This window comes from Strigops habroptila, chromosome 12 (genome assembly GCF_004027225.2).
Source record: "Strigops habroptila isolate Jane chromosome 12, bStrHab1.2.pri, whole genome shotgun sequence".
Classification (NCBI taxonomy): Eukaryota; Metazoa; Chordata; class Aves; order Psittaciformes; family Psittacidae; genus Strigops; species Strigops habroptila.
The window spans coordinates 7,478,227-7,501,844 of NC_044288.2; the positions used below are offsets into that span (position 1 = coordinate 7,478,227).

At 43.8% G+C, this 23,618-nt stretch overlaps 1 protein-coding gene across 8 annotated transcripts in view; it reads left to right on the plus strand.

The window, feature by feature from the left end:
• JAKMIP2 (janus kinase and microtubule interacting protein 2) overlaps positions 1-20,423 on the plus strand; it is a 50,549-nt gene extending 30,126 nt beyond the window's left edge. For 4 of the 8 annotated variants that reach the window (XM_030503743.1, XM_030503742.1, XM_030503747.1 and 1 more), the window contains 13 exons: positions 1,185-1,304; positions 1,774-1,902; positions 2,818-2,901; positions 3,202-3,264; positions 4,851-4,949; positions 7,545-7,643; positions 7,978-8,031; positions 8,893-8,958; positions 10,001-10,069; positions 11,104-11,181; positions 11,922-12,125; positions 12,500-12,565; positions 16,300-20,423. In XM_030503743.1, the coding sequence (XP_030359603.1) occupies positions 1,185-1,304; positions 1,774-1,902; positions 2,818-2,901; positions 3,202-3,264; positions 4,851-4,949; positions 7,545-7,643; positions 7,978-8,031; positions 8,893-8,958; positions 10,001-10,069; positions 11,104-11,181; positions 11,922-12,125; positions 12,500-12,565; positions 16,300-16,407 (1,239 nt within the window). In that variant the 3' untranslated portion in view covers positions 16,408-20,423. Of the gene's footprint in view, positions 1-1,184; positions 1,305-1,773; positions 1,903-2,817; positions 2,902-3,201; positions 3,265-4,850; positions 4,950-7,544; positions 7,644-7,977; positions 8,032-8,892; positions 8,959-9,783; positions 9,921-10,000; positions 10,070-11,103; positions 11,688-11,921; positions 12,126-12,499; positions 12,566-14,123; positions 14,197-16,299 lie in introns of those variants that run through there. The other 4 variants (XM_030503745.1, XM_030503744.1, XM_030503749.1 and 1 more) reach the window with 4 other exon arrangements.
• Positions 20,424-23,618: the final 3,195 nt, after the last annotated feature.

Genomic DNA, 23,618 nt, shown 5'->3' on the forward strand with positions numbered 1-23,618 from the left:
TTAGTTGCTCTTTGTCCTCCAAGCACATCCCTTAGTATGTCAGCCATGTTCTGTGAAAGTAGTGCAACACTATCCTATACACAAGAGAATTTCAGTGTCATCACATTGTTTCTCTGTGGGTTTTGAAGCAAGACACAGCAGACATAGCTGGCAGACAAGGACTAAAAAATATTTTAATCAGTCAACTTTATTTCAAAGCCAGAGATTATAACATGGGAGAATATAGCTATTGTCTTCTACTTGGAAAAATAATGAACAACAAAAATAATATATGCAAAAGGTTATTGGCATCTTCGGTACATGTTTTTTGTGTGATTAAAATTCAAGGTTTAGAAACTGCAACCTGTAAGCAAAAGTGAAAAATTCTGCAAAGCAGAAGCGCATCTTAAGTGCCCATTGATCAGTTTGTCTGCAGAATTATTCATAAACCAAGTATTTAAATGCTGAAATTTGTACCCTGAAGCTAAGCCAGCAGGGCCAAGCATGTATACCTTCATAGGACATACAGTTTTCATTTGATTTAATTCAGTTACTGAGGTAGAAGATAGTGAGGTGTCAGACATTTAACCAAAGTGTGTAGTATGAGCAGTATCTAACAACATATGAGTTACTGTCGTACTGGAAGGATGTGTGAGATAAAAGTTACTTCATGCTAGTTTGTATTGCCATAGCTTTCACTCATTCCAACAGCAGTATCAGTGAGAAAAGCTCTGAGATATTAAAAATATCAGCAGTCTGAGAGAGTAAGGAGGGTTCCCTATTCTGCATACGTTTCCATGCAGTTGTGGTGTTGTCTTTGCCCACCAGTCTGCATGTTGATAGATGTCTTCTGAGCAGCTTTCGTGTTAACAAACAATTCTCATGCCTTCCTGCAAGGGCAGAGACTTTTCCTTTAGCATGGTGCTGCTCCCATTATGTTTTCTAAGTTTTAGACTGCGCCAGATCCTCAGCTCAGAAAAAATTAATGAGCAAACTCATTCCCCACCAGTGCAAGACCTAATCTTCCATATGGTTCTTTTTGGGTTGGTTTGGAGATGGTAGTTGCAGAGGTAGCCCATCGCTCTTTTTTATGTCTTGCCTTTAAGTAACCAGCAATGTGATTTTGGACTGACCTTTTCACCCCATCAGAAACTCATGCTACCTGTTTCCAAGGAGATTCAGAAATCATGTTTTTCCTCCTTTAGAGACATGTGGTGGATACAGTTTTTGGATATGATGATGATTCCATGGACTCTGAAACATCCTCTGTGGCCTCATATAGAACAGACAGAACACCAGCAACCCCAGATGATGATCTAGATGAGGTAAGAGCTGTCTCTTTCCATAGGCAAGGACAGGTTTTCAGGAGACTTTGACTTCCAAAACAAGTGGCTGGGCTCTCAAAACACTTAGGTTTTTATAGTGCGTACTGAGTGCTAAGTTCTTCATTAAGTTTGGCCTCAATTTTGTTTACTGATACACTAAGATGCTGAGAGGTTCTTTCAAAATCTAGTCCATAGAATCTACAGTATGACTTCATTGCAATCTGACATGATTTTTTTTCCCTCTCTCCCTTCAAGCAAATAAACCTATCGCATTTTTTTTAGCTTAAAGATACATAAATTCTGTGTAAATTCCACATTATTACTTCATGTTACAGTAAACTCACCAAAAAAAGCTATTTGAATCAAGACCTGTAAACCAACTATTGTGCTTAACAAATCACACTTGCATTCTTTGCTTTAGCAGTGCTCTACTGTCTGGTGCTTAAATGTGTCCTTTCTTATCCTTCAGGGTTTAGCAGCGGAAGAATCAGAGCTGCGGTTTCGACAGCTGACAAAGGAATACCAGGCCCTGCAGAGAGCGTACGCACTACTGCAGGAGCAGACGGGAGGCATCATAGATGCTGAAAGAGAAGCCAAGGTCAGTATCTGAGGGTAAAAGCATTTAATTCCTATCAGGACGTACATACGACTTCCATGCAACTGAGAGTTGCCCATTTCACTCATTTACTGAGTACATTTAAAGAGAGCAACTGTTAAGAGCGGACACAATGACTCAGTTTACAAGGGAGTGTTCTCCACCTGAACCTGAAAACTGCAGTTAGGCAGGCATGCCAAAACAGGCAATTCTGCAGTTTGGCACTGGCTCACAAGGGTTTTCTCATCTTTTGCCGTGGTGTGAAGGGGTCGGGTTTTACAGGTAAATTGAGGCGTGTGAGCTTTCAAATAGTCACCTGAATGTTTCTAACAAAGAAATGCAAATCACATTCAAATTTGACTGTGATGCAGATTACTGTAAATCTTCCAAGTCTAAAAATGTTGTCCCTCTAATAAAATCGTAGAATCATTCAGACCTCAGACGGTCTCCAGCCCAAAATCCTGATAAAAGCAGTGTCAGCTGTGAGATGGCATCAGGCTGTTCTGCACTGATGAGTTGGCTCTTGAAGCCCTCCCACGCAGTTAAAATTGCTTCTTTCCATTACCTTTGTCCCACTCCTGCCCTACTAAGCACTTTTCCTCAATTCAGAGACTGCCCCTTACAAGGGTCTTTGGGCAAAGCCTGTCACCCCAAATACCTGAGCTTGTGTTTCACTACTCTTATGCAATCCACAGTAGTAACAGGCTTGGGTGGGGAGAAGAGCTGATCTGCCACTGTTTCCTTGTGTCATCTATACCCCAGGCTGAGGGGTGGCACAAAACACTGCTGAGCCAGAATCTTTGTAACAGTTAGTCAGTGGAAGCAACAGCATGAACGCAGACTCTGCTGTGTTTGGTTTCCTTTTAATACCAGTCTTGCCGGTTTTGTATTATTTAATGCTGTGCCTGACTTCAACAGGCTCAGGAGCAGCTCCAAGCTGAAGTCCAGAGGTATAAAGCTAAAATAGAAGATCTGGAGAAAACTTTAGCACAGAAAGGACAGGTAAGCACTTCTTGTGTATTTTCTTTTCCTACTTTGGATCTTACCTGCTCTGCTTACAAAACACCTGGCACAATTTCAGTAGATTTCCATGAGATGTAACATTGCTGTTCAGTAAACAGGCAGATCTAGTGAGTTCAAAAGCCTTACTACAGCTTGGTAGATCAATATGTTTTTGTTCTGTAAATGGCAGTTTGTTCCTCTAGGATTTTAAAGCCTGAATATTGTGGCTCCAGTTTTCAGTAAACATGCCCAGCCTCATGGAGTTCGATTATTCTGTAATAGTACTGCTTCATCCAACAGGACTCGCACTGGGTGGAGGACAAACAGCTTTTCATTAAAAGAAACCAAGAGCTTTTAGACAAGGTATGTTCCCAAGTTTTGTGTGTTCACTCTGAAAGGTAATCTGGATCCTGCAATACACTTTTTGGACATGCAGTGTGGTGCTTATATGTGTAGTGTAAGGATAGAACAGCATAGATTAATATGGACAGGATGACATACAGAAAGACGAGCCCTCTTCAGCTTTGCTTAGGCACTCTCTCATGGCTGGCAGTTGCTGATGCACCAACTCTGCTGGTAAGCATCAGCCTGAGGGGTGGAAGCTCTATTCATTGTTTTGGATCTGAGGCGCAGACCTTTGCGTTCCAGTAGCATTGCACTGAAGAGTCTGCTGCTGCCCTGGCAGGATGTTTTGAGCTTAGCTTCTGGTGTGAAACAGCAGTAGAAATGCAGTCACCCTCTAACACCAGGACCCTTTTATAGTCCTAGTCCTTGTGCGTCCTCTATATTTTTAAGGGCTTAAAGTCATCCTAAGTCTAATGGAACTTGTATGGCTCAGTCCCTTGGTGCATTTAGGAATATCGCTTGTTTGTGTGTGTATTTGTATGTATATATTTTTAATCATGGAATATATGGATATGAAGGACCTCAACATTGCTTGCATATCACCAAGAGTAACAGCAGTGGCAATACATATGACTGCCATCAGCAAGAGGCCATAACTCCCAGCACAAGGTCTCCTGCTGTCTTTCACCTCCCCAGATGAGATTTCTTTGCCTGTGTTCCTCCTCTTCCATAAACACACCTAGCAATCTTCCAGCCCTGTGCCATTCTTCCCCATCCAGACAAACTGACCCATGGGGGCACATTTGACCTTGGTCTTACCATGCTCCTTAGCTTTTGTCTAGGGCCCTACTCAGACAACCTGATTGCAAAATACATGTCCTGGCACTAGTTGGAGACTTGCAAAAGAGAGCAGGCTGAGGAGCTAGTGGTGGAGTTGTCCACAAGAAGCAAGCTATAGACGACTGGCGAATAGGTGGTATTTAAGTCTATCTGCTAACAGAACTCCTTGTGTGGAGATGCTTGCTGTGCAGTTCACACGAGCACTTGCATGGGGAGGGATGGCTGCTCAGGTAGCTGCCTCCACAGAGACAGCTCTCCCTGCATGCCATCTGTGCTTCAGGTGCTACACACCGGGAATATCTGATCCAGCCCAAGTTCTCCAAGGCAGGTGTAACTGTTTCTGTGTCATTTCTGGTAGATGTTTATCCAGCCTCTTCCCAGAGTCCCTCAATAATAATGTCTCCACATCCCTCCCCAGACAATCTATTCTAGTGTTTTACCATGAGATCAATGTGTTTAACAGCTGATGCAGATTAATCTGATAGCTAACCTGACACCTCTGTAGAGTTAACTTCTCTGCTGATCTTCACTAGGATTAGATCCTTTTAGGAAAATCTCCAGCCTAAGCATTTTATGATGTTTAGGAAGTTGATGAGCAGAAGTTCACCTGTAAACTAAAGATTTGCTGAAGTAAAACAGCAAGTAGTGAATCATCTCTAGAGTTTGGGTTTTGCACTGCCTATGCTACCTCAACTACCACTCACCAAATGTTCAATGTTTCTTGTAACAGTCACACAGATCCTGAACTTACATGTTTCTATTAGATAGAGAAACTGGAAGGAGAAAACAACCGTCTGCAACAGGAGCTGCAGGATGCCCGAGACCAGAATGAGCTGCTGGAGTTCCGCAACCTTGAGCTAGAGGTGATGGATGAGCTCATTACAGTAGAGCTGGTAGCAAATTAAATTATTGCACTTGCACTGGACACCAACTTTAATCAAGTGTTTACACAAGCGTTGTGGGGATACAACAGAGTAACAAATCAGGCCCAGCGTTTTTAATTGTGAGCTGAAGTATGTCAGCTCTAATATCCTGGAAATCTCTGTGAGTGAGGTGCCCAGTGTATGTAGATAAGCTTAGCTGATTAATGTCAGTGTGGCTCTTAGTTATCACACCTGCGGATATGGTTTTTCTAGTACTTTGGAGCAGTCTCTTTGTTCTTATTGCTGGCCTGGAGTCTACTGAAATCAACAGGAATTAATTACATTTGAATTAACTAAGTAAGCAAGTCTTAAACCCCATCCTCACGTGCCTTGCTCAGGGCTGTATCCTGGTTCACAGCTAAGATCTTTCCTGAGAGTAGGTTACCAGGGTTTTGTGTGCAATTGTTGGCTGGTCGGTTCGTTGGTTGGTTTTGGGGTTCTTTTTTGTTTTGTTTTTGTTTTCATGAACCTGAGCAGGTCTTGGAGGAGAAAGAAATGTTGGGTGTACTTTTATCTCTAATAGCTGAAGAGTGTTCCTCTGAGAAGTCAGAGATGCAGGTACAATTCCTTCTTCAGGGTCCCTACTTCCCCCTATGAAAATCTTACTGCTGATCTGTAAATTATACTGGCTTTGTTCTTTTCCCTTCTTTCAGCAAGGGTGATGAGATGAGTTCAAGTTTCATTGAGAGTGCTGCTGTGAGAAGTGCACCTCTCTAGCCTTTGCTTGAAGGAGTGGAACTGTTCGAAGTTTAATTCAGCAATGATCAATGAAATTGCATAAGCAGTTGTAAGAGAAAGTGTCAGACCCAGGGCTGTTGTTTTATGGGGGTAAAAGGGTTGTACCTTGTCCCCTCTGACCCAGAGAATTTTGAAGTCTTTTCACTGTGGGAACTTCACTGTGAGAGGAGACAGGGGCTGTCCTACCCAAACCGATGTGTACCTGGTGGCTAGAGCGCTCTTCATTGCAGAGGAGCAGCGTGCATGTCAGATGCCGTGGCGAAGGGAGCTGAAGCCAGGCCTGCGGCAGCCTGCAAAGAACTCCTCCAGCTCTGCGGGGGGGATCTGTGGATCCCTGGTGCTGCTGGTGGTGCTGGAGCTGCCACCCTGCTGTGAGCACCTGGGGGCAGCTGGGGTGCAGAGCCAAGGTGCCCAAGGGACACAGCCTCCCTGGACAAGGATTTGCAATGGCCTCTGTGCTACTGACTCCTGAGGCACGTTTAGATCTGATCTCTCTGTACTTCAGTTTCCTGCCACTGTGGCAGGGATAAGAGACATTTTATACAGGTGAATGTGGTCTTGCTCCTGTAGCCTTTATCGTCATTCTTGCCGATGCTGGCATGTGTGAAAAGCCAGCAGTGCTTGCCTATGGGCACATAATGCTTGGCCTAGAGCTCTCCTAATTTGTGTCTAGAGGCTGTAGGCCCTAGCACAATGGAACAGCAGCAGCCTGTCTGCCCACTTGCAAGCCCTGTCACTTTTGCAGGCTCTGGACACGTTCCCTATTGAGCAACTCTCCTCATCACCTGCATTAGGTAAGAAAGGTCCCTCAGGCGACACTGGAGATTGATGGAGCAGCTACAGAAGCCTCTGCAGGCGGCCAGACGACTGTGTTGGACCTTGATTTCCCTCTTCCTCGTCTGCCCCTGGTTACAGATTCTTGTTAGGAGCGCTAACAGACAAAAACTTCCACCTGCTTTTTCTCCAGTATGAGCTGGTTTATTTCTTAGTTGTTCTCTTCAGTTGCTGTCCAAAGCCTTACATACTTGCCATTCAGAGCTTGAAGGTAACACAGGGCCTTTCCTGGCTCTCGTGATTCAGTGCTTGGTCGGATTTGTCCCTTATTTATAGATCTTTCCCAGTTTTACCTGACAGCTGTGTTTCCATATGACATGGAACTGGACTGATCAAGTGAATTACATAAACCAAGAATCTATTTGAAAGTGAAATTTGATTTTCACTGCTGTGCTTGCCTGAATACTTGAAAGGGATGAGAAATAACATCTTCCAATTTTATTTTTGCCTTTGGTCCTTTAAAACCAGACAAATATTTGTAGATTTTATGCAATGAGGGTGTATAAATAGGTAATTTGATCAACTTTTTTGAACTTACTACTTTCCCCAGATACTAGAACACACAGCATACCAGAACGAGCAAATGTGTAATTGGAGTATCCTAGTGGTCTTAAATACCTGTTTCTAAAGGCAGTATTTACAACAGTATATACTTGTTCAGTACCTCAATAGGCGAATCACTTGAGTCTTAGCAGGTGACAGCCTTTCCCCAGTCAATTTGCTAATTGACATAATTCATCAAATCAGTAATCTCCTGTAAGAGAATTATCCTGGGTTTAGGATCCCATCCCACTTGGCACACTGTTTTTCAGACTAGGTCTAAATGTTTCTATCTTTGACTTGTAAAATGAAGAGCTTGGCTTTGCGAAGCATGATATAAACAGTAGCTATGGCATTTAATGAGTTCTGTGTCCATCTCCTTCATCTAATATGTTCTCTGTCATTTTTTCAATTTATTTTCAGGAAAGAGAGAGACGGTCCCCACCATTTAATCTCCAGATTCACCCATTTTCAGATGGTGTGAGTGCTCTACAGATCTACTGCATGAAGGAAGGGGTCAAGGTAGGTCAGTTTTATAAGGCAACACTTCTAATTACAGGAGTGGTGGATGCTGCCCATATAACCCATTACATTGATGTCTGCCAATAACTCCACTAAATTTTAAACATTTAAACTCAGTCTAAAATGAGTGTGTGATGACTGACACAATTGAATTGGACTCATAATTTTCACCATAATGACAAAACCTGGCTCAGAGGTAACTGAAATCAGTGTGTGATGCATTTCCATGGGATAAGACAAAATGGTTGATTTAAACATGGATTGTAGGAGGGACGAATATCGCAGCTGTGATAGAATGTGCATTCTGTGCTTTTACCTTATTCTCTTTTTGCAGGATGTCAGCATCCCAGACCTCATAAAGCAGTTAGACATCCTAGGTGATAATGGGGTAAGCTAAAATCAGAGGTACTTTCCCTTTACAAGCTGCATTTTGTACAGGAGAGTAATTGAGATCTATAATTAACGTGACTATTTTCTAAGATACTTGTTAAATTAGGCAGCATCAGAACAATTAATTTAAGGAGTGATTATTTCCATAAGTTATGGATTTGTGAGATTTCAATAGTCAGAGACCTAGTAACAAAGTAGCAGCTTTAACATCTGGTTTAGCAGACTGGGAGACTGTCCAAAGGCTACTGATACTTGGAACTGGGCCTGACTGCATTCCAGTCATTCAGGAAAGCACATGAATTCATTTGGCAGTTTGAGCCAACCACTATTCATCAGGACTAGGATTCCTCTGCATACAGTTTCATAAATAGGCAAGAGTTATCAAATCCCTTATGGCTTTCTAAGTGGGCATTGCTGTCTGCTTTAGTCATCTGTGTAAAAGAGATTGTCCTGTATCTCTGGCCAACCTTAGGTATGTTTTAAGAAAGCGAATAAGAAATAAAAACAAAGGATCATGATTGTCTTTCATGTGCTGGTGTAAAGCAGCATTATTTTTCCAAAAGCTTTAATGGAAATTCAGCTTTGTAAAACTAGCAGGAAGAAAGACAAATGGGTCTAATTTTAGTTTACATTTCTCTTAAGATGCAATGCAACAAAAACATATAGTTAGTCCATATCATGCAGAAAGGCAAAAGCAGTGTTCTTTTTAATATGTTAACAGACTCTTGACTGTTTTGATGGGATACCCAGTACTAGAGGGATCTCCTGAAAACTGTAGACCTAATGTATCACCTGGATTATCTTTATTCATAAAGGAAACTGCTGCCAATTTTCTTAAACCCTCTCTTTCCCTTCTCAGAATTTGAGAAATGAAGAGCAAGTGGCCATAATTCAGGCTTCCACTGTGTTGTCCTTGGCAGAAAAGGTAAATTGTGTGCTTGCTTTTCTCAGTTGTCATCTAAGGCCTCATATAACACTGGAAATTTTCTGCTCTGTTGTTGTCAAAATTGTCAAACTTTCTAGTGTAGGAAGTGATTCCCCAGATGAAGTGAACTGTGCCCGCACAGTCCCAAACACCTGCTGAAGCAGCAAAACCACCAAACTCAGCTGGCCCAAGCTGTAAAGTCAAAACAACTGCAAATACAAAAAGAATGTCTAATGAAACTCACAAATGTAAACTGAATGAGAAACCATCAGACATTGAAGCTGTAATTAGTTATAGCATGGGATCTCTAGTCCTGACATTTCCAAAGCTTCTGAAGGGATCCGTATACAAGATTTCTGCTGCAAGTATGTGTCTAAGTTCCTTGTTTTGGAAATGAAAAAGAAAGTTAGGATTAGTTAAAATTGATTTCTGTAGCACAAATGCAGCACACAATTTTGTCAACATGACAGCTTCCAAGGATTCTAGTCAACAATTCCTTCTCTGTAAAGAGAATTGCCATCTACCCACCTAAGCTATTTTTAAGATAGTTTAAAAGAGGCACTGGAATAGGTTGCCCAGAGAAGTGGTAAATGCTCCATCCCTGGCAGTGTTCAAGGCCAGGCTGGACCGAGCCTTGGGCGACATGGTCTAGTGTGAGGCATCCCTGCCCATGGCGGGGGGGTTGGAACTGGATGATCTTAAGGTCCTTTCTACCCTAACCATTCTATAATTCTTTAAGATGCTAGAGCCCTATTGTGGGCCTTTATCCATGGGATGAAATGGGTTCCTTGTCCATCCAAGGAAGTGTGCTTTTCCAGCTTCCAGCAATCTGGTGATGGTGATCCTGTTGCTGCTTCTCTGTCAAGGGCTACCTGCAGACACTGTGGCTGCCCCTGTCACATAAGAACAGCCTCAAGATGGGCCCAGAACTAGCAACAGGTTATTAAGAATAGACTAACAAGATGCTGTAGATGTCCGACTTGCTGCTGCCCATGTGCCTAGAAAACACAGCAGGTTACAGCTCTCATTGTCTTCCCTTCAGTGGATCCAGCAGATTGAGGGAGCTGAAGCTGCTCTGCATCAGAAGATGATGGAACTGGAAAGTGATATGGTAAGCAAACTTTCCTTAATACACATTTTAGGGGCAAGGCACTGAGTGTGTCACATTCGCTTGGTATGCCAAAAGATGACTAATAAAAAGGTCTTTTGGCAAATTAGGTATGCAGGCTTCCTCTGATGAATCCATGAAGTTGTTACTGGTCTGGTTCACATGCAACAGCAGAATAACAGAAACAGAAATAGTGAAGGTTTGAAAACTTTCTATTTCCATGAGGATGACTGTTTTTAAAGTACAGAGGGCTGGAAAGTTGGTCAGTGATTTTCAGAGGTGAAAATGACTGCACTCTTTGTCTCATAAGATTCACAATCTAAACATCAGCTGCTGTATCACGTTTTATTATACACCAGTATGTGGGAAACTAATGAATTATTACACTGTTTTCTTTCATTACGTTTTAAGCCTATACCATCCTAAAGGTAGAACATCCACAGCTGAACTGAAGTTGCTATAGCACCAGTAAAGTTAGTACCTTACTCTGTTCTTATTCTAGTTAACATACAAGATGAACAAACATAACTGTTGGATAGCTGTAGTGGTTTACATTCTGTTCCTATGGTTTGTCTGTATTTGAGTCAATTCAGCTTAAGGTAGGCTGAGAAGTTAAAGCAGAGCAGCTTCCCCCAGATAATGTGAACATGAATATGCCTGTTTAGTTTATTACACTTTCACACTTCTAGAATAAGAGAAAGCACAAAAGGAGTTGTCTGTGATGCCAGAGGACGTATCTTTAGAAAAATCATACAGAACCCCCTAAATTACATTACTGAAATGCAAAGCAATATCACTGAAGTCAACAAAGAGATGATGTTCCATCTAGATCAGATGTATTATCATACAAAAGCAACCCACAGCTATTTTCCCTTCCTTCTTTTCTAGCTCGGATATTAATAACTCTGCAGAGTGTCATTTGACGACCAGTCTCCTAGTCCTGCCTGAGTCAGATAATTGTAGTTGATTGTATAAAAATTCTCAAAATATTTGGAGTAACTCATTAATTTTTCTGGCTACATGATCCTTCATTGCAGGAGCAATTTTGCAAAATAAAAGGTTATTTGGAGGAAGAATTGGACTACAGGAAGCAGGCTCTTGACCAAGCATACATGGTATGTACAAAGGAAATTCTACAGCACATATTGGCCAGCACTGTGACAGGACACAGACTCCTGCTGGATCAGGAAGAGAGTTTTTTGCTTTTTTCCTAGGGTGTGGGGTTTTTTTTATTTTATTTATTTTTTCCATTCTTCTAATGCTCTGCCATGCAATCTGCATAGTCACCATGACACCTGCCTTTTTCATTTCACAGAAAGGCAGATCTCCTGTAGTCTGAAACTTTTTTGTCAGTTAAAGGCAAATATTGCTCATTAATGTCAGCTTATCCAGCTGGAGTCAGTGCAACCAACTGGAACTCGGATCTGGAACGGGAATGCTCGTTGATTAGCAGCAGTAAGAGCAAAGTAGTCTGAGAGTGACCTTCAGTCTTCCCTCTTCTTTTTTAGCACAATGGGTCAAAATTCTAGAATTGGTGATATAGTCATCCTTACACTTATAGGTACGAAAAATCTATCCGACTCCTAATGTCTCTGTAACTGCTTAAAAAAAAAAAAAAAAAGGTAAAAGGTAGGGATTTCAGTGAAAATTATATTAAAATACTTTAAAACTAAAAGTTCTTATCCTGTTGTCAAAATGCTGAACCATTTTGAGTTCTGTTTTCCACATTTTTGCACACTTGAGCACAGACCCCACCTCTCATGCAGGTGCCTGAATCTGCCACCGAGCCCCCAATTCCCACTGTGTTTTAAACAATGCTTCATCTCTAATTGGCTTTTGGTATTGCATCAACCAGAGGATCCAGGAGCTTGAAGCCACCTTGTACAATGCTTTGCAGCAAGAAACAGTGATAAAGTTTGGGGAACTACTGACTGAAAAACAGCAGGAAGAGCTGAGGACAGCAGTAGAAAAGCTAAGACGTCAGATGCTGAGGAAAAGCAGAGAATATGATTGCCAGATTCTTCAGGAGAGGATGGAGCTGCTCCAGCAGGCTCATCAGGTAAGAAAAAGGAACCATGTACATGTGTATCTACTCAGATTTGCTGTGTAAGAACATAAGCTGAGGTCAAATTTAGGCAAGCTCCAGGTCATGAGGGAGCCTGGCATCTAGCTTTTTTTAGTTGATATTAATTTCCAGCATTTGAGGGTACAGTCACATATATGCAGTAGCAGGTTTTGAGCAGTTGTACAGATGGTAAAGTCATGGTTGGGCAGGGTTGGTGGATGGGGTCATGGTACTACACAAGATTATCCCTGCCAAAGAAATGGATTTGTTAATTTCCAGGCTCTTGGCACTCAAAACATTAAGTTATTTCTTCAGTGGAGTGGATTTACTGAGAATTCAGTCTAGATACTTTCTTTTCTGATTTCTAGAGGATACGAGATTTAGAAGATAAAACTGACATCCAGAAGAGACAAATTAAGGATCTGGAGGAAAAGGTTGGTTCTGTTACACTTCCGAAGCACGCTGAGCAACTTTTTTGAACATGATGACCTAGTTCTTGTGAATTACACAAGCTTTCTGTTTAGCTGAATCGGCTGGATCTGTTGGTGCTGTTCTACTATGCTTGCTTTTCAGTTTGTATATACAGACTTTAATCTTAGAGTCCCCTCTGCAACATTTCATTTTAGGAAATATATGCCAAACACTTTTAATTACGGTGAATGATAAATGTACCAAATGAGGAAGCCATTACTTGACCGTTAAATGCTGTGTTGGTAGACAGGCAATGCTTCCATTAAAGGCAAGGTGAGGCTAGCAAGCAGGAAGGACTGAATGAAACCAAGTGAAAATGGTTCTTACCTGGCAGGACTAGAGAACTCAGGTTCTGATGCTGTCCTTTCTACTGAAGCTTGTAATTACTATGTGACATAAATACAGCACTAGAATCTTGTCCTTAAACTGAACTGCCAAAGAACTATATATGCACATTCTTTATATGTAATATATATATACACACACATTCTCTCTGTCAAAACAAGCACTACATTTTTTTTTTTTTTTAGTGAATAAGGCCAACTCTGTCACATTGACACATTTTTCTACTTGTAGCTAGATTAGATAGGGTTGCTGAAAAAAGATCATAGCACAGTGTGCTGCTACGAAGAATGTCTGTTCTAGAAATGCCAGACTGGTGTAAGATGCACCTCTGGTGGTGGCCTTGATGATATACTTTTATTAGTAAATATCAACATCCATGTGTGAAATAGAATATGAAATAATGGCTCTATTTGTATAATGGCAGCAGTGCTAACGAGCCCTTTCAGTTTATATGTATGTTCCTAAAGTGAAACAAGTGGGCATAGTGTAAAACTTGATACACATAATTCTTTCTGCTTTTCTACTAATATTTTTGTGATATAAGGACTCAGTGTCTGTCTTTCTAACATGTGTAACTTGGAAAAATAACAGATGATAATGTGTGATGAAAATAAAAAAGCAAAGCAGAACTTATGCCATGGTCAAATGGAGACCTTGAATAGGAGACTTTTTAGTGTCAATTTTCAACTCACAAAAATTCACATCTCTGAAGACAACACATTCACTATTAAAATGAGACATCCAAAAATTTATTATTAAACATTTAATGGTTAGGGTTTGATATGTGTGTGTATGTATATATATGTGTATATATATGCATATAGATATTCCCAGGCTATTTCCAGCATGGATTGATGGCAGTTTTTTAATGCACTTAAAAATACTACCCATGCTATTTCTGATATCTAGCTTTGTTGACTTAAGTCAACCCATGGTTCATAGCAACAGTTCTACCTCAGGCTTTCAATATGGTGCCAGTTGTAATTGATCACCAAAATTAATGGGATCAGTTTTCTAAACCTGGGAGGTGGTATGGTACCTACAGAAGTAACTAGGGAAATACAGTGTTTTCGGAATGCATAGTCACTCTAGTTGTCCTACAGAAAGCAAAAATAATTCTGACGCTTACAATGCCATGACCTTTAGGTTTTACACAATCTTCTTTTTCTTCTGCAGTTTCTATTTCTATTCTTGTTCTTCTCTCTTGCCTTTATTCTTTGGCCTTGATGTCAATGTGCCTCTTGGAAAGGTAAGACTATTTTCTTTATTTCCTCCAAGCTGGTGCTTCTTGCATAGAGCTGAGGATCACATCCCTGTGTGCCTTTGTGTATGTCTGGAGTCAGAAAATTCAGCAGGTTGTTGTCAATTTGTGATAGTTCACAATGGAGGGTTGTCACACTGCTGAGTTGCCACAGAGAGTTGCAGTCAGACCTATACCATCCAACACGCTTGTAAACAATGGCCAATACCATTATGTAGCTGCTGCTATTTAAAACATACTGCCTTGATCCAGTGGACATTAAACGGATTAAGTTATGACTGCATACTTACTAATGTTCCTGCCGCAGGGTTTCTGGGAACCATGACACAGCACAGCCTCTGTGAGATGCTCTGAGTGGCCATGACTGGTGAAAATTTGATTTTACAGTTTCTTGCTTATTCACTGTGGCGAAAAAGATCAGAAAGTCTGAAACAGTATAGGCTAGTTTTAAGAAGCCAAAATTTTCACAGTACCCACAGTAACAAGTAAATTTATCTGACTGTGTCTTTTGCTGTAACACAGAATCACAAGTCCAGAACAAGCTGTCAGCCTAAAGGGAGAGTCAGAAAAACAAAGAAAAAAGGCTGCCCCATCCCTGGCAGTGTTCAAGGCCAGGCTGGATGAGGCTTGGAGCAACCTGCTCTAGTGGAAGGTGTCCCTGCCCGTGGCAGGGGGTTGGAACTGGATGAACTTTAAGGTCCCTTCCAACCCAATCCATTCTATAGTTCTATGATTAAAACCAAACAAACTTGGATTGAAGGTGCATCTTGAAAACCCACAGGAACTCATAGTGACATTTGCAAGAACCTGTCTGCACGAGTGTTTGCAATTGCATATACTGTTGTCCTTTTTTCAGTTTCTATCACAGCTATGATAAAATCCTTTTGAAGCAAATGAGAAAAACTGGGGCAATGAGAGGTTCAGAATTTTCTGTACATAAAGTTTTTCTAGTGAGTATTTGCCTCTCATTCATGTGAATTTGAATTCACTCTGTGATTTTTACCACGTAGGCTTGAATGCTGAGAGAACGTGGAAAAAATATGGCCTTTTTTCCCTGGTTTCAAACCTGAGAATCATAATTCTTTTTCATAAGTAGGGAAGGCTTCCTTGGAGCAGAAGCAGTCTGGGATTGCTTCACTGCTTGTCGTGGTTTGAGCCCAGCCAGTAACCCAGAACCACGCAGCCACTCGCTCACTTCCCCCCTTCTTCCTCCCCCTGCTCCCGAAGGGATGGGGAGGAGAATCGGAAGAATGTAACTCCCACAGGTTGAGATAAGAGCAGTCCCGTAATTAAGGTATAATACAAAACCACTACTGCTATCACCAATGATAATAATGATTACTGAAATAACGAGGGGAGAGGATACAGTGGCTCACCACCCGCCAACCGATACCCAGCCCGACCCGAGCAGTGATCTGGGCCTTCCGGGTAACTCCCTCCGGTTTATATACTGGGCATGACGTGCTGTGGTATGGAATACCCCTTTGGCTAGTTTGGGTCAGGTGTCCTGTCTCTGCTTCCTCCCGGCTTCCCCTCCTCCCTGGCAAAGCATGAGACTGAGAAAGTCCTTGGTCGGAGTAAACGTTACTTAGCAACAACTAAAAACATCGGTGTTATCAGCGTTGTTCCCAGGCTGAAAGTTAAAAAACACAGCACTGCACCAGCTACTAAGAAGGAGAAACATGACTGCTGTAGCTGAACCCAGGACACTGCTGCATTAACCAAGGTTCTGGGGTTGCCCTGACACCACAAGCATATCACCCACTCTCATGTCTCCTTTCACTGGTGAATTTTAGGCAGCTTTGGTTCAAGAGTTATTGAAACTGGTGCATAAATATTCATCTGAAGATGCCCATAGGGGCTTTTATGGATGGAGAGGGCTGTAACCTTGCGGGGTTAAATGGACAGGCTTGGCAAAATACCCAGAATTTTCACAAATGCCTTTCATATGGATGAACAGAAACGGTTTAACACTGATAACTGTAAGAACAGACCTTTTCAACTTTAACTGATAGCTGCATCTTGTCAGGGATGGGGAGGTGGAGGAACTTCTCACTTATCTGATACAGATGTTCTTTATTTTATTTTCAGAGTGCCCAACCACAGCTCAGTCCTTATAAAGGCAAATGCTTCCACCCCCTGATGAAGAGAACATTGTTTACACCTATTTTAAAAAGTATAACATTGAACAACCTGTAGCCAAGACTGCAACCACCTTGTATTTTAAAGCCATCTCTCAAGATTTGTTACTTGACAGTTCCTGTCTAAAGCTATGATATATGCTGCATCTAATGAAATTCTACATGTTGAAATTGAAAACGGGGAAGAAAAATAAACTGTGAACCTACATCAATTAGCAAGAACTTAAAGGGAAGGAACCACTTTCAGCTGATCAAGTCAGTGTGTCTTGGGCATGGAACCAAAGTTACAACAGAAAAATCTATCCCTGCTGTGCAGGGCAATTGTTTAAATGTGACACCATCATCCCACGAACAGATCAAAAGTTGACAGGGCAGAAGAAACATGAGCCGTGGAGAGATGCTGACAACAAAGCGCTCAGTGTGAACTGTCTGGCTTTTCACTGTAGGGAGTCCTCCTCTCTTTGGTTTTAACCTCAGGAACAAATGACAGCTGCGATGTGGGGGAAGAAAGGAAAAATGCAGTGTGATTCAATACAGGATGGGCAGGACAGGGCACCACAGTTTACGCTTGAGACCATAACAGAGCACCACCCTACTCAGCAAAGGAAGGGAAGAAGAGGGTGTCTGGCATAAAGAGGATTTCTGATGGAGTTCTAGCCTTATCTTCCTTCACTCTCCCTTCCACGAAGAACAGCCTGTCTGTTGTCAGACATTTTTCATACTCTATTTAGAGACTGCCATTGAGATAATAATGACTGTACTTGGTTTTACTATTTGAATAATACACTGAGGATCACTGGATTGGACCTACAGAGTAGCTTCTGAGGAAGAAAAGAAATGTTGGAGGACAGAGGGGGGGAAAAGCCAACTCCCTTGTCCATGTGGTACAATCCACAATGCAGCAGCTTCCAACTGTGTTGTCCCAGCTTGGAACAAATGTTTTGGTTTAGCTTGTCAAACTGATTTTGTTAGCTGGCTTCCTGATCAGTGACACATAAACCAAAAATGGGGACAAGCTGTGTGAACACATCTTATTAGAAGTCAGAAGTATTGCTAGTCTTTTAGATTTTTCCACAGCTAAGAATCACTATGACTAGTTTGCATTTCAAAGCATTACTTCCCCCTCTAACCACAAAGCTTGGAGCCCAGTCCTGGTGTCTCCCCGAGGTCTCACAGGTCCATGCTCTGCAGTCAGGGGCATCACGCATGCAGCCGGCATGGTGAGGTCCTGCGCCTCGTGAGCACCACTGTGCTGAACGAGCCGGGCTGAACAGGGCACTTCTCTATGCCACTGTTTCCATTGTCCTGGAAATGGAGTTGTGCCTGTTTAGACTTTGGGTTCCTGTGGCAAGGCTCCTTTTTAAGTTGTCTTCCACGATGGAGCCTTAATTTTCACTGAGAGAAATGGATGTCTGTATTACAAAATAGAAAACTGAGGGCCAGAATACAGCCTGTGCATTACTTAAACCTTCAAAACAGGCCTCACTTGTACGAACACTTTACGCACACACCAGAAGCTTTAAAAGTGCTTTTATAAAGAGTCTCTCCTTTGTTTGCTTGCTTATTTTTACAGATGAAGCAACTGAGGCACAAAGCAGTGAAGTAACTTGCCACAGCAACTCAGCAGGTCAGAAGCAGTTCGTCAGCCACAGCAGGGATGAAGTTCCTCTAGTATCGAGGGTGCCTGCTCCTTGCAGATATTTTTTGGCCAGAATAGCTTTTATTCATTAATGTCCATTCACCCAACTGAATTGCAATGCTGGGCTCCATTTCTCCACAAAGACTCCTACCATCCTCATTTCTTGCATGCCCTGAGATTGTGTTGAGCCTTCCATCAAACATTAGAAGCTATTTAGCACGTGATTTTTCCTGCTCCTTAAAATTAATTTAAATTAGAGAATGACCACATCTTCCTGAAACAGTCTGTTTCAGCCAAGGGGGTTACTGAATTCTGCACCAGCTGTATGTTTGTTGGTTCACTTTTTTAAGCAAGGCTTTTAGGCAGATATGTTAAATGAATATAGGATGTTGCATGCTCTTTGTTCAAACTCTTGCCCCCAGAAGAATCTGTGGTTAAAGTTGTCCCAAACCTACATGTGCTTTCCAAGAGTGCTGCTAGCGGTTCATCCTGAAGCTCTGGAGTCAGCCCCTTTGGGAGTCTCATCCACACCAGTGACACCTTTAGATCACTGAGCAACTTCACAACATCTTATTAGCTACAAACGGGAGTTTCTTCTCTGGTTATTCCCTCTAGCACCTCTCACTGTTATTTTCCCCTGTTGCAGTAGCAGTCCATTCTTCCACTTGGCTGCAGTGTCCTGCGAGGTGAAACAGGCTGGACGTTCTTTGCCCCAGCATTAGAGCCAGCAATTGAACCATTGAGCTCTTCCTGTAGAATGAGCAGCGCCTGTTTTCTGTGACAGAGCAAAAGCTTCCACCTCTGCTTGGTTAAAAAAAAAAAAAAGGAGGATTATAAAAGTTGGTTACAGGCAGTCATAGGGAAGGGTCATGGCAGGTAGAAATCCCATGTTTCAGAACACACGGACTGATCTTGCGGTAGGCTTCATCAGTTAGGCCCTCTGAACCGTGCTGTGCACGTCTTCATTTATCTCTTTTTGCCTAATTTCCCCTCCTTTACCCTTCCGTACATGTACGCCTGCAGGTGCTGCATTCCAAGGGCTCCGGGTGACTGGGGGTGGTATCAGTCCACAGCTTACCTTGGTCTGCAAACTCATAAAAGATTGAGTATTCCCGCCAGAGAGCTGAGCAGCTGCTTTACTCTGCTTGCAGCGTAACATAAGCCATGCCTAAAACACACTTGCTGATACAAGTAATACAAATCTTCTGCTATCAGCCAGATCAAAATGAGTTTGATGTTTTTGTGTGTATATATACATGTATCTATATACAATATATATGTATATGTACATATATATACATACATATGCATTTATCTATTCCCTATTGTATATAGTAAATCGTTGCTATAGCTTATGGAAGTGTACTTCCAATCTAGGTATGGGGAACTGAATCTAGACTCGTTTAGCTGCTACAGCCGGTGCACTCCTTGTGGTTTAGTTTTACAGCTCATGGGCAACTAGGTTTTGGATCTGTTTTTCTGGGATCTCACCCCTTGTCTGTCCTGAAGCTGTTTATCCAGGGCTTTCTGCTGTTCCTGACATTCACTGAGGCAAAGTACTGAGAATCCTCCCTGAAATCACTCACTGCAGTCAACCCTCCCCAAACTAACCAACAAAATAAAAACCAATTTATTGCAGCTTTTGAGGACAGCAAATGGAGCCCTGGATTCCTCCTCCCCATCCATCCGTCCTGGCCTGTGGCATGAGTACTCCAGGCTATCCATGCTGTCAGATGAGCCATGTAATGTAGTGCAAGTCAGGTTGGCCAAAATCTGAGTGGCTGCTTTTTCTCTGCTGACCAAGTCAGGAGATTTTGAACACTCTTCTTTCAACTAAGCATTCCAGATGAGGGCCCAGTTAGGTGAGATGGATTTAGGCACTGGGGGTCACAGGAGGCTTCTTGCACTGTGACCAGCCTGGCTCCCAGCTCCATCCTCTCTTACTGATGTGCTGGGACAACTATGGAGACTTTTTTGTAGGTGTTCCTCATTTTCCCGCTTCCTGCCCTCATCTCGGTAGGAAACACCCTTTGCCCCCCTGAAGCTTCCTGGGCAGACCAGGCTCCCCTGCTCCTTGGGCAGGGCTCAGGAACAGCCACGCAGCTCCTGGTGATTCAAAGCGTTTTTCCTTTCCCTCCCATCAGCACCCGGGTGGTTTTTTATGTACTTTTTGTTCACAACTCTTTTGGTGTCTGTTCCAGAACAGAATTGTAAATGACTTGGCGGAATGACCCTTTGATAAACACTGGACATGTATCTGTACTATATGTATTAACGTGTAGAAGAGAATCCTTATTGTATGTAAAGTTTTATGAATGGTTATTTTTTAATTTATGTATTTACTATAGGATTCAATGACCTCTGGTGTTTTAGTTTGTATAAAGAATAAAACAGCAGCGTTTTTAAAAAAGAAAATGCCACTTTACATTCACGGAGCTCCCGGTGTCGGTCTGATCTGTCCGGGACAGCAGGGAGCGGGGCGGGGCCCAGGGGCTGCGCCGCCACCCCCGAGCCCGGGTGCGCGGCGGGGAGGGAGAGGAGAGCGAGAGAAGAGCTGCAGCCGGGTGTCGCAGGGGGAGGCGCGGGGGGCGTCAGACGCTGCCCCGCCCGCAACGCCGGGAACCCTCAGAGCGGCTCCCGACCGGCAGCCGGGAGCGCTGCGGGCTCTGCCGCCCGTCACCGCCGCAGCGGCGCGGGAACGAGCTCCGCGGCTTTACCCCCGGGGCTGCAGCGGCCGCACCGCGGAGCGGCACCGCGCGGCCGGGACGCGCTGTGGGAGGGGCGGGGCGGGGCGGGGCGGGGGCTGTTCCCGGCTCCGAGCGGTGCCGCCGCCGGCCCCCAGGGGGCAGCGCCGCCCTCTGCCGTTTGCCGATAAATGCCTCAGACACACCGAACGGGTCCGGGGCAGGGAAATTCGGGTTAGGTTTAGATCGCTGCTGTTAAAGCGTTCAGAGGCGTTCATCTGCACCCCCCTGCACAGTGACCTTCCGGTACTGAGTGAAACAAAGGATTTGAGCCAAGCGCCTCACTGCCTTTGGCAAGAAAACACGGAAGGGGCATTTAATATTAACCCCCACTAATTCAGCCTTCAATCAAAGGGAACAGATAGGGATCTTAAATAGATGTGTGCTACAGGCCCTTTGGAGTGAGCTTATCTGGTGTGAGAGTGAAGCTGTCATGGGCAGGGCGGGGGGCTGCCTGCCGGTGTCTCAAGGTGGGTGATGCTCAAGGGACACGGGACACGGGCAGGAGCAGGAATGCGCGCAACAGACTGGCTGCGGGTGTCCTGGCTGTGCTGCTCCGCCGCTGCTCTAGTGAAGGAACGTCCTGGCTTGTCCCCAGGGCACCGCTGAGTCGCTGTTTGCCAGCGGTGGAAGTGTTGCTCCATCCATTGCTTCTGGAGGCCTCCTGCGCACAGCGTCACTGGTGAATGGACCGGGTGTAGTGGGACAGAATGGGCTGTGCTTGTGCTGCTGCTCACACACGAGGGGCCCCAGTCACTCGTCTGGCTGTGGACTGTGCTGACCCTGAGGCAAAGATCCTCATCACTGCCTCTGTTCTGGCAGCTGTGTATAGGTAATGATTGAATTTATAGAGAAGATTAATTCACCTGTAAGCATTTCAGATGGCCCCTCGAGCTCACAGTTGAAACCCATTAGTGGTGTCCAAGGGCCAGAAAAGGAGCTCAGTGCCCCAGGCTTGCCACAGACCCCATGTGAGCGTTGTGATTGCCTGAGAAGGGCAGCTCTGCTTCGCTGGGCTTTTTCATCCACAATCCCAGTGGGATGGAGGTTGGATGTGGATGCTGCAGGCATTCTGCAGACCCTCCTTCCCACAAGATGTCTGTGAGCAACCTCCTGCTTTTGTGTGGCAGTGGTAGTGTGGCTGGATCAGGCTTTGCAGCTCTTTCCTGGGTAAGGCAGTGGAGTGCAGCCATGTGCTGGTATGACATGTCCCCTCCATGGGATGAGGGGCGATAAGGCTGTTGCTGTGCACCACGCAGCTGTCAGGTGAGGAGACTGGGACTATCACACTACTCTTTTGAAAATTTGTAATAAAATTATCACTTTATTTCATGCAGGGTGCTGCTTACTGGACCCGGACCAGGAGGGGCAGAGGAAAATTGCAGTGTAAGCACCGGGCCTGGACTGCTGCTGGTGTAAGCCTGGAGATCTTTGCTGAGGGAATGAAGAGCCAGTGCAGTGAAACTGGCAACCTGAACTGGTACAACTCAGAATGGTAAGCCTAGGTGTCGGCATCTCTTAGGTCTGATTTTGCCATCTCTTGTGCATGCATGGAATGATGTACGGTGGTAGTCAGAATCAGGCTGCAGTTGTTTGTGCTGCCCTTGAGGCCTGTCCATTTTGTCCAGTGTTTTCTAACTAAACAGGGCTGAGCTGTGCATCTGTCGAGGCAGGCATGGCCAGTACTCATGGGTTGTGTGAAAGGAAGTATGACTGCACTGAAAAAGGTTCCTGTGTTGTCTCTGCAGCCCATTTGGCTGGCAGTAGTTTTCCATTGTTTGAGAGATTTCTAAACATAGTAAAAGCCCTAATAACTGGCAATGTGCCATCTGCTCTGTGTCGAGGGGGGCTGAGAACATGGCAGAAAACATACATTCCAAAGCCCCGGTCCTGCTTGGACAGAGGAGCATCCCATAGCTTGTGCCACACTGACAAGAGGCCATTGTGCAATGTCTGCTCTAGTGCCTGACCACCAAATGACAGCCATGAACAAGCTGCTTTGCACAACAAAGAAAATCCTATGGAAACCATTTTAGAAGCCTGGAGGAGGTCTGAGACTAAAGATATAATGATTTCACTGTGTACAACAGATGGAGACTTCAGAGCATGGAGCCACTAATCTATGGATTACAGACTCCCTAATTATAGTCTGACACTTACCATTTCTGAGAGGCAGCACCAGCCAAAGGAGGGACAAAATCCAAAAGCCAGCCTTGACATTGACTATAATATTAATCCCAGTATGATCCTATCTTATTGACTTCTGGCCTTGGAGTAAATCAAAACTCATTACTCCTGCTACTTTGTGCCCGATTCTGTCCCAGTCAGTCATACAACATATCGTACACTGAGATCTACAGATCCCACAAAAGTGGACCCTGATATTAACTCTAGCACTGCACTTAGCTGATAACTGTGAATCCTGGGACACAAGAACTAAAGCAATCAGCAACCAAGCAGGTGACCCCATTGGCATGGGCCAAACAAGGACATCAACTCTTTTATTCCAGATCCCTAACCCTAAAACCAAGCCTAATCTGCACTGTCAGCCTATCCTGTGACGTTTGTTATCTCCAGATTTAGCTACATGATAATGGCTGGGAGAGAAAACAGCTTCAGCACAGATGAAACCGGAGGGCCTGGCTAGGCCCAACAGCTCTTCAAGTCCAGAGCCCTAACTGAGGTGCAACACCCTCCCTGCTTCCTGTTGTACCCAAATTAACGAAAACTGTTTGTGTACCTCTGGCCTCATCCCGTACCGATCTATCTTGTAGAATGCAGAAATTAACTGAGCTCCACAGCCATCACTAAACGAACAACAGCCATAGCGTGGACCCCAATGGTGCACATTGCCTGCATTCCTCAACTGCCTCAGGCACAGGAAAA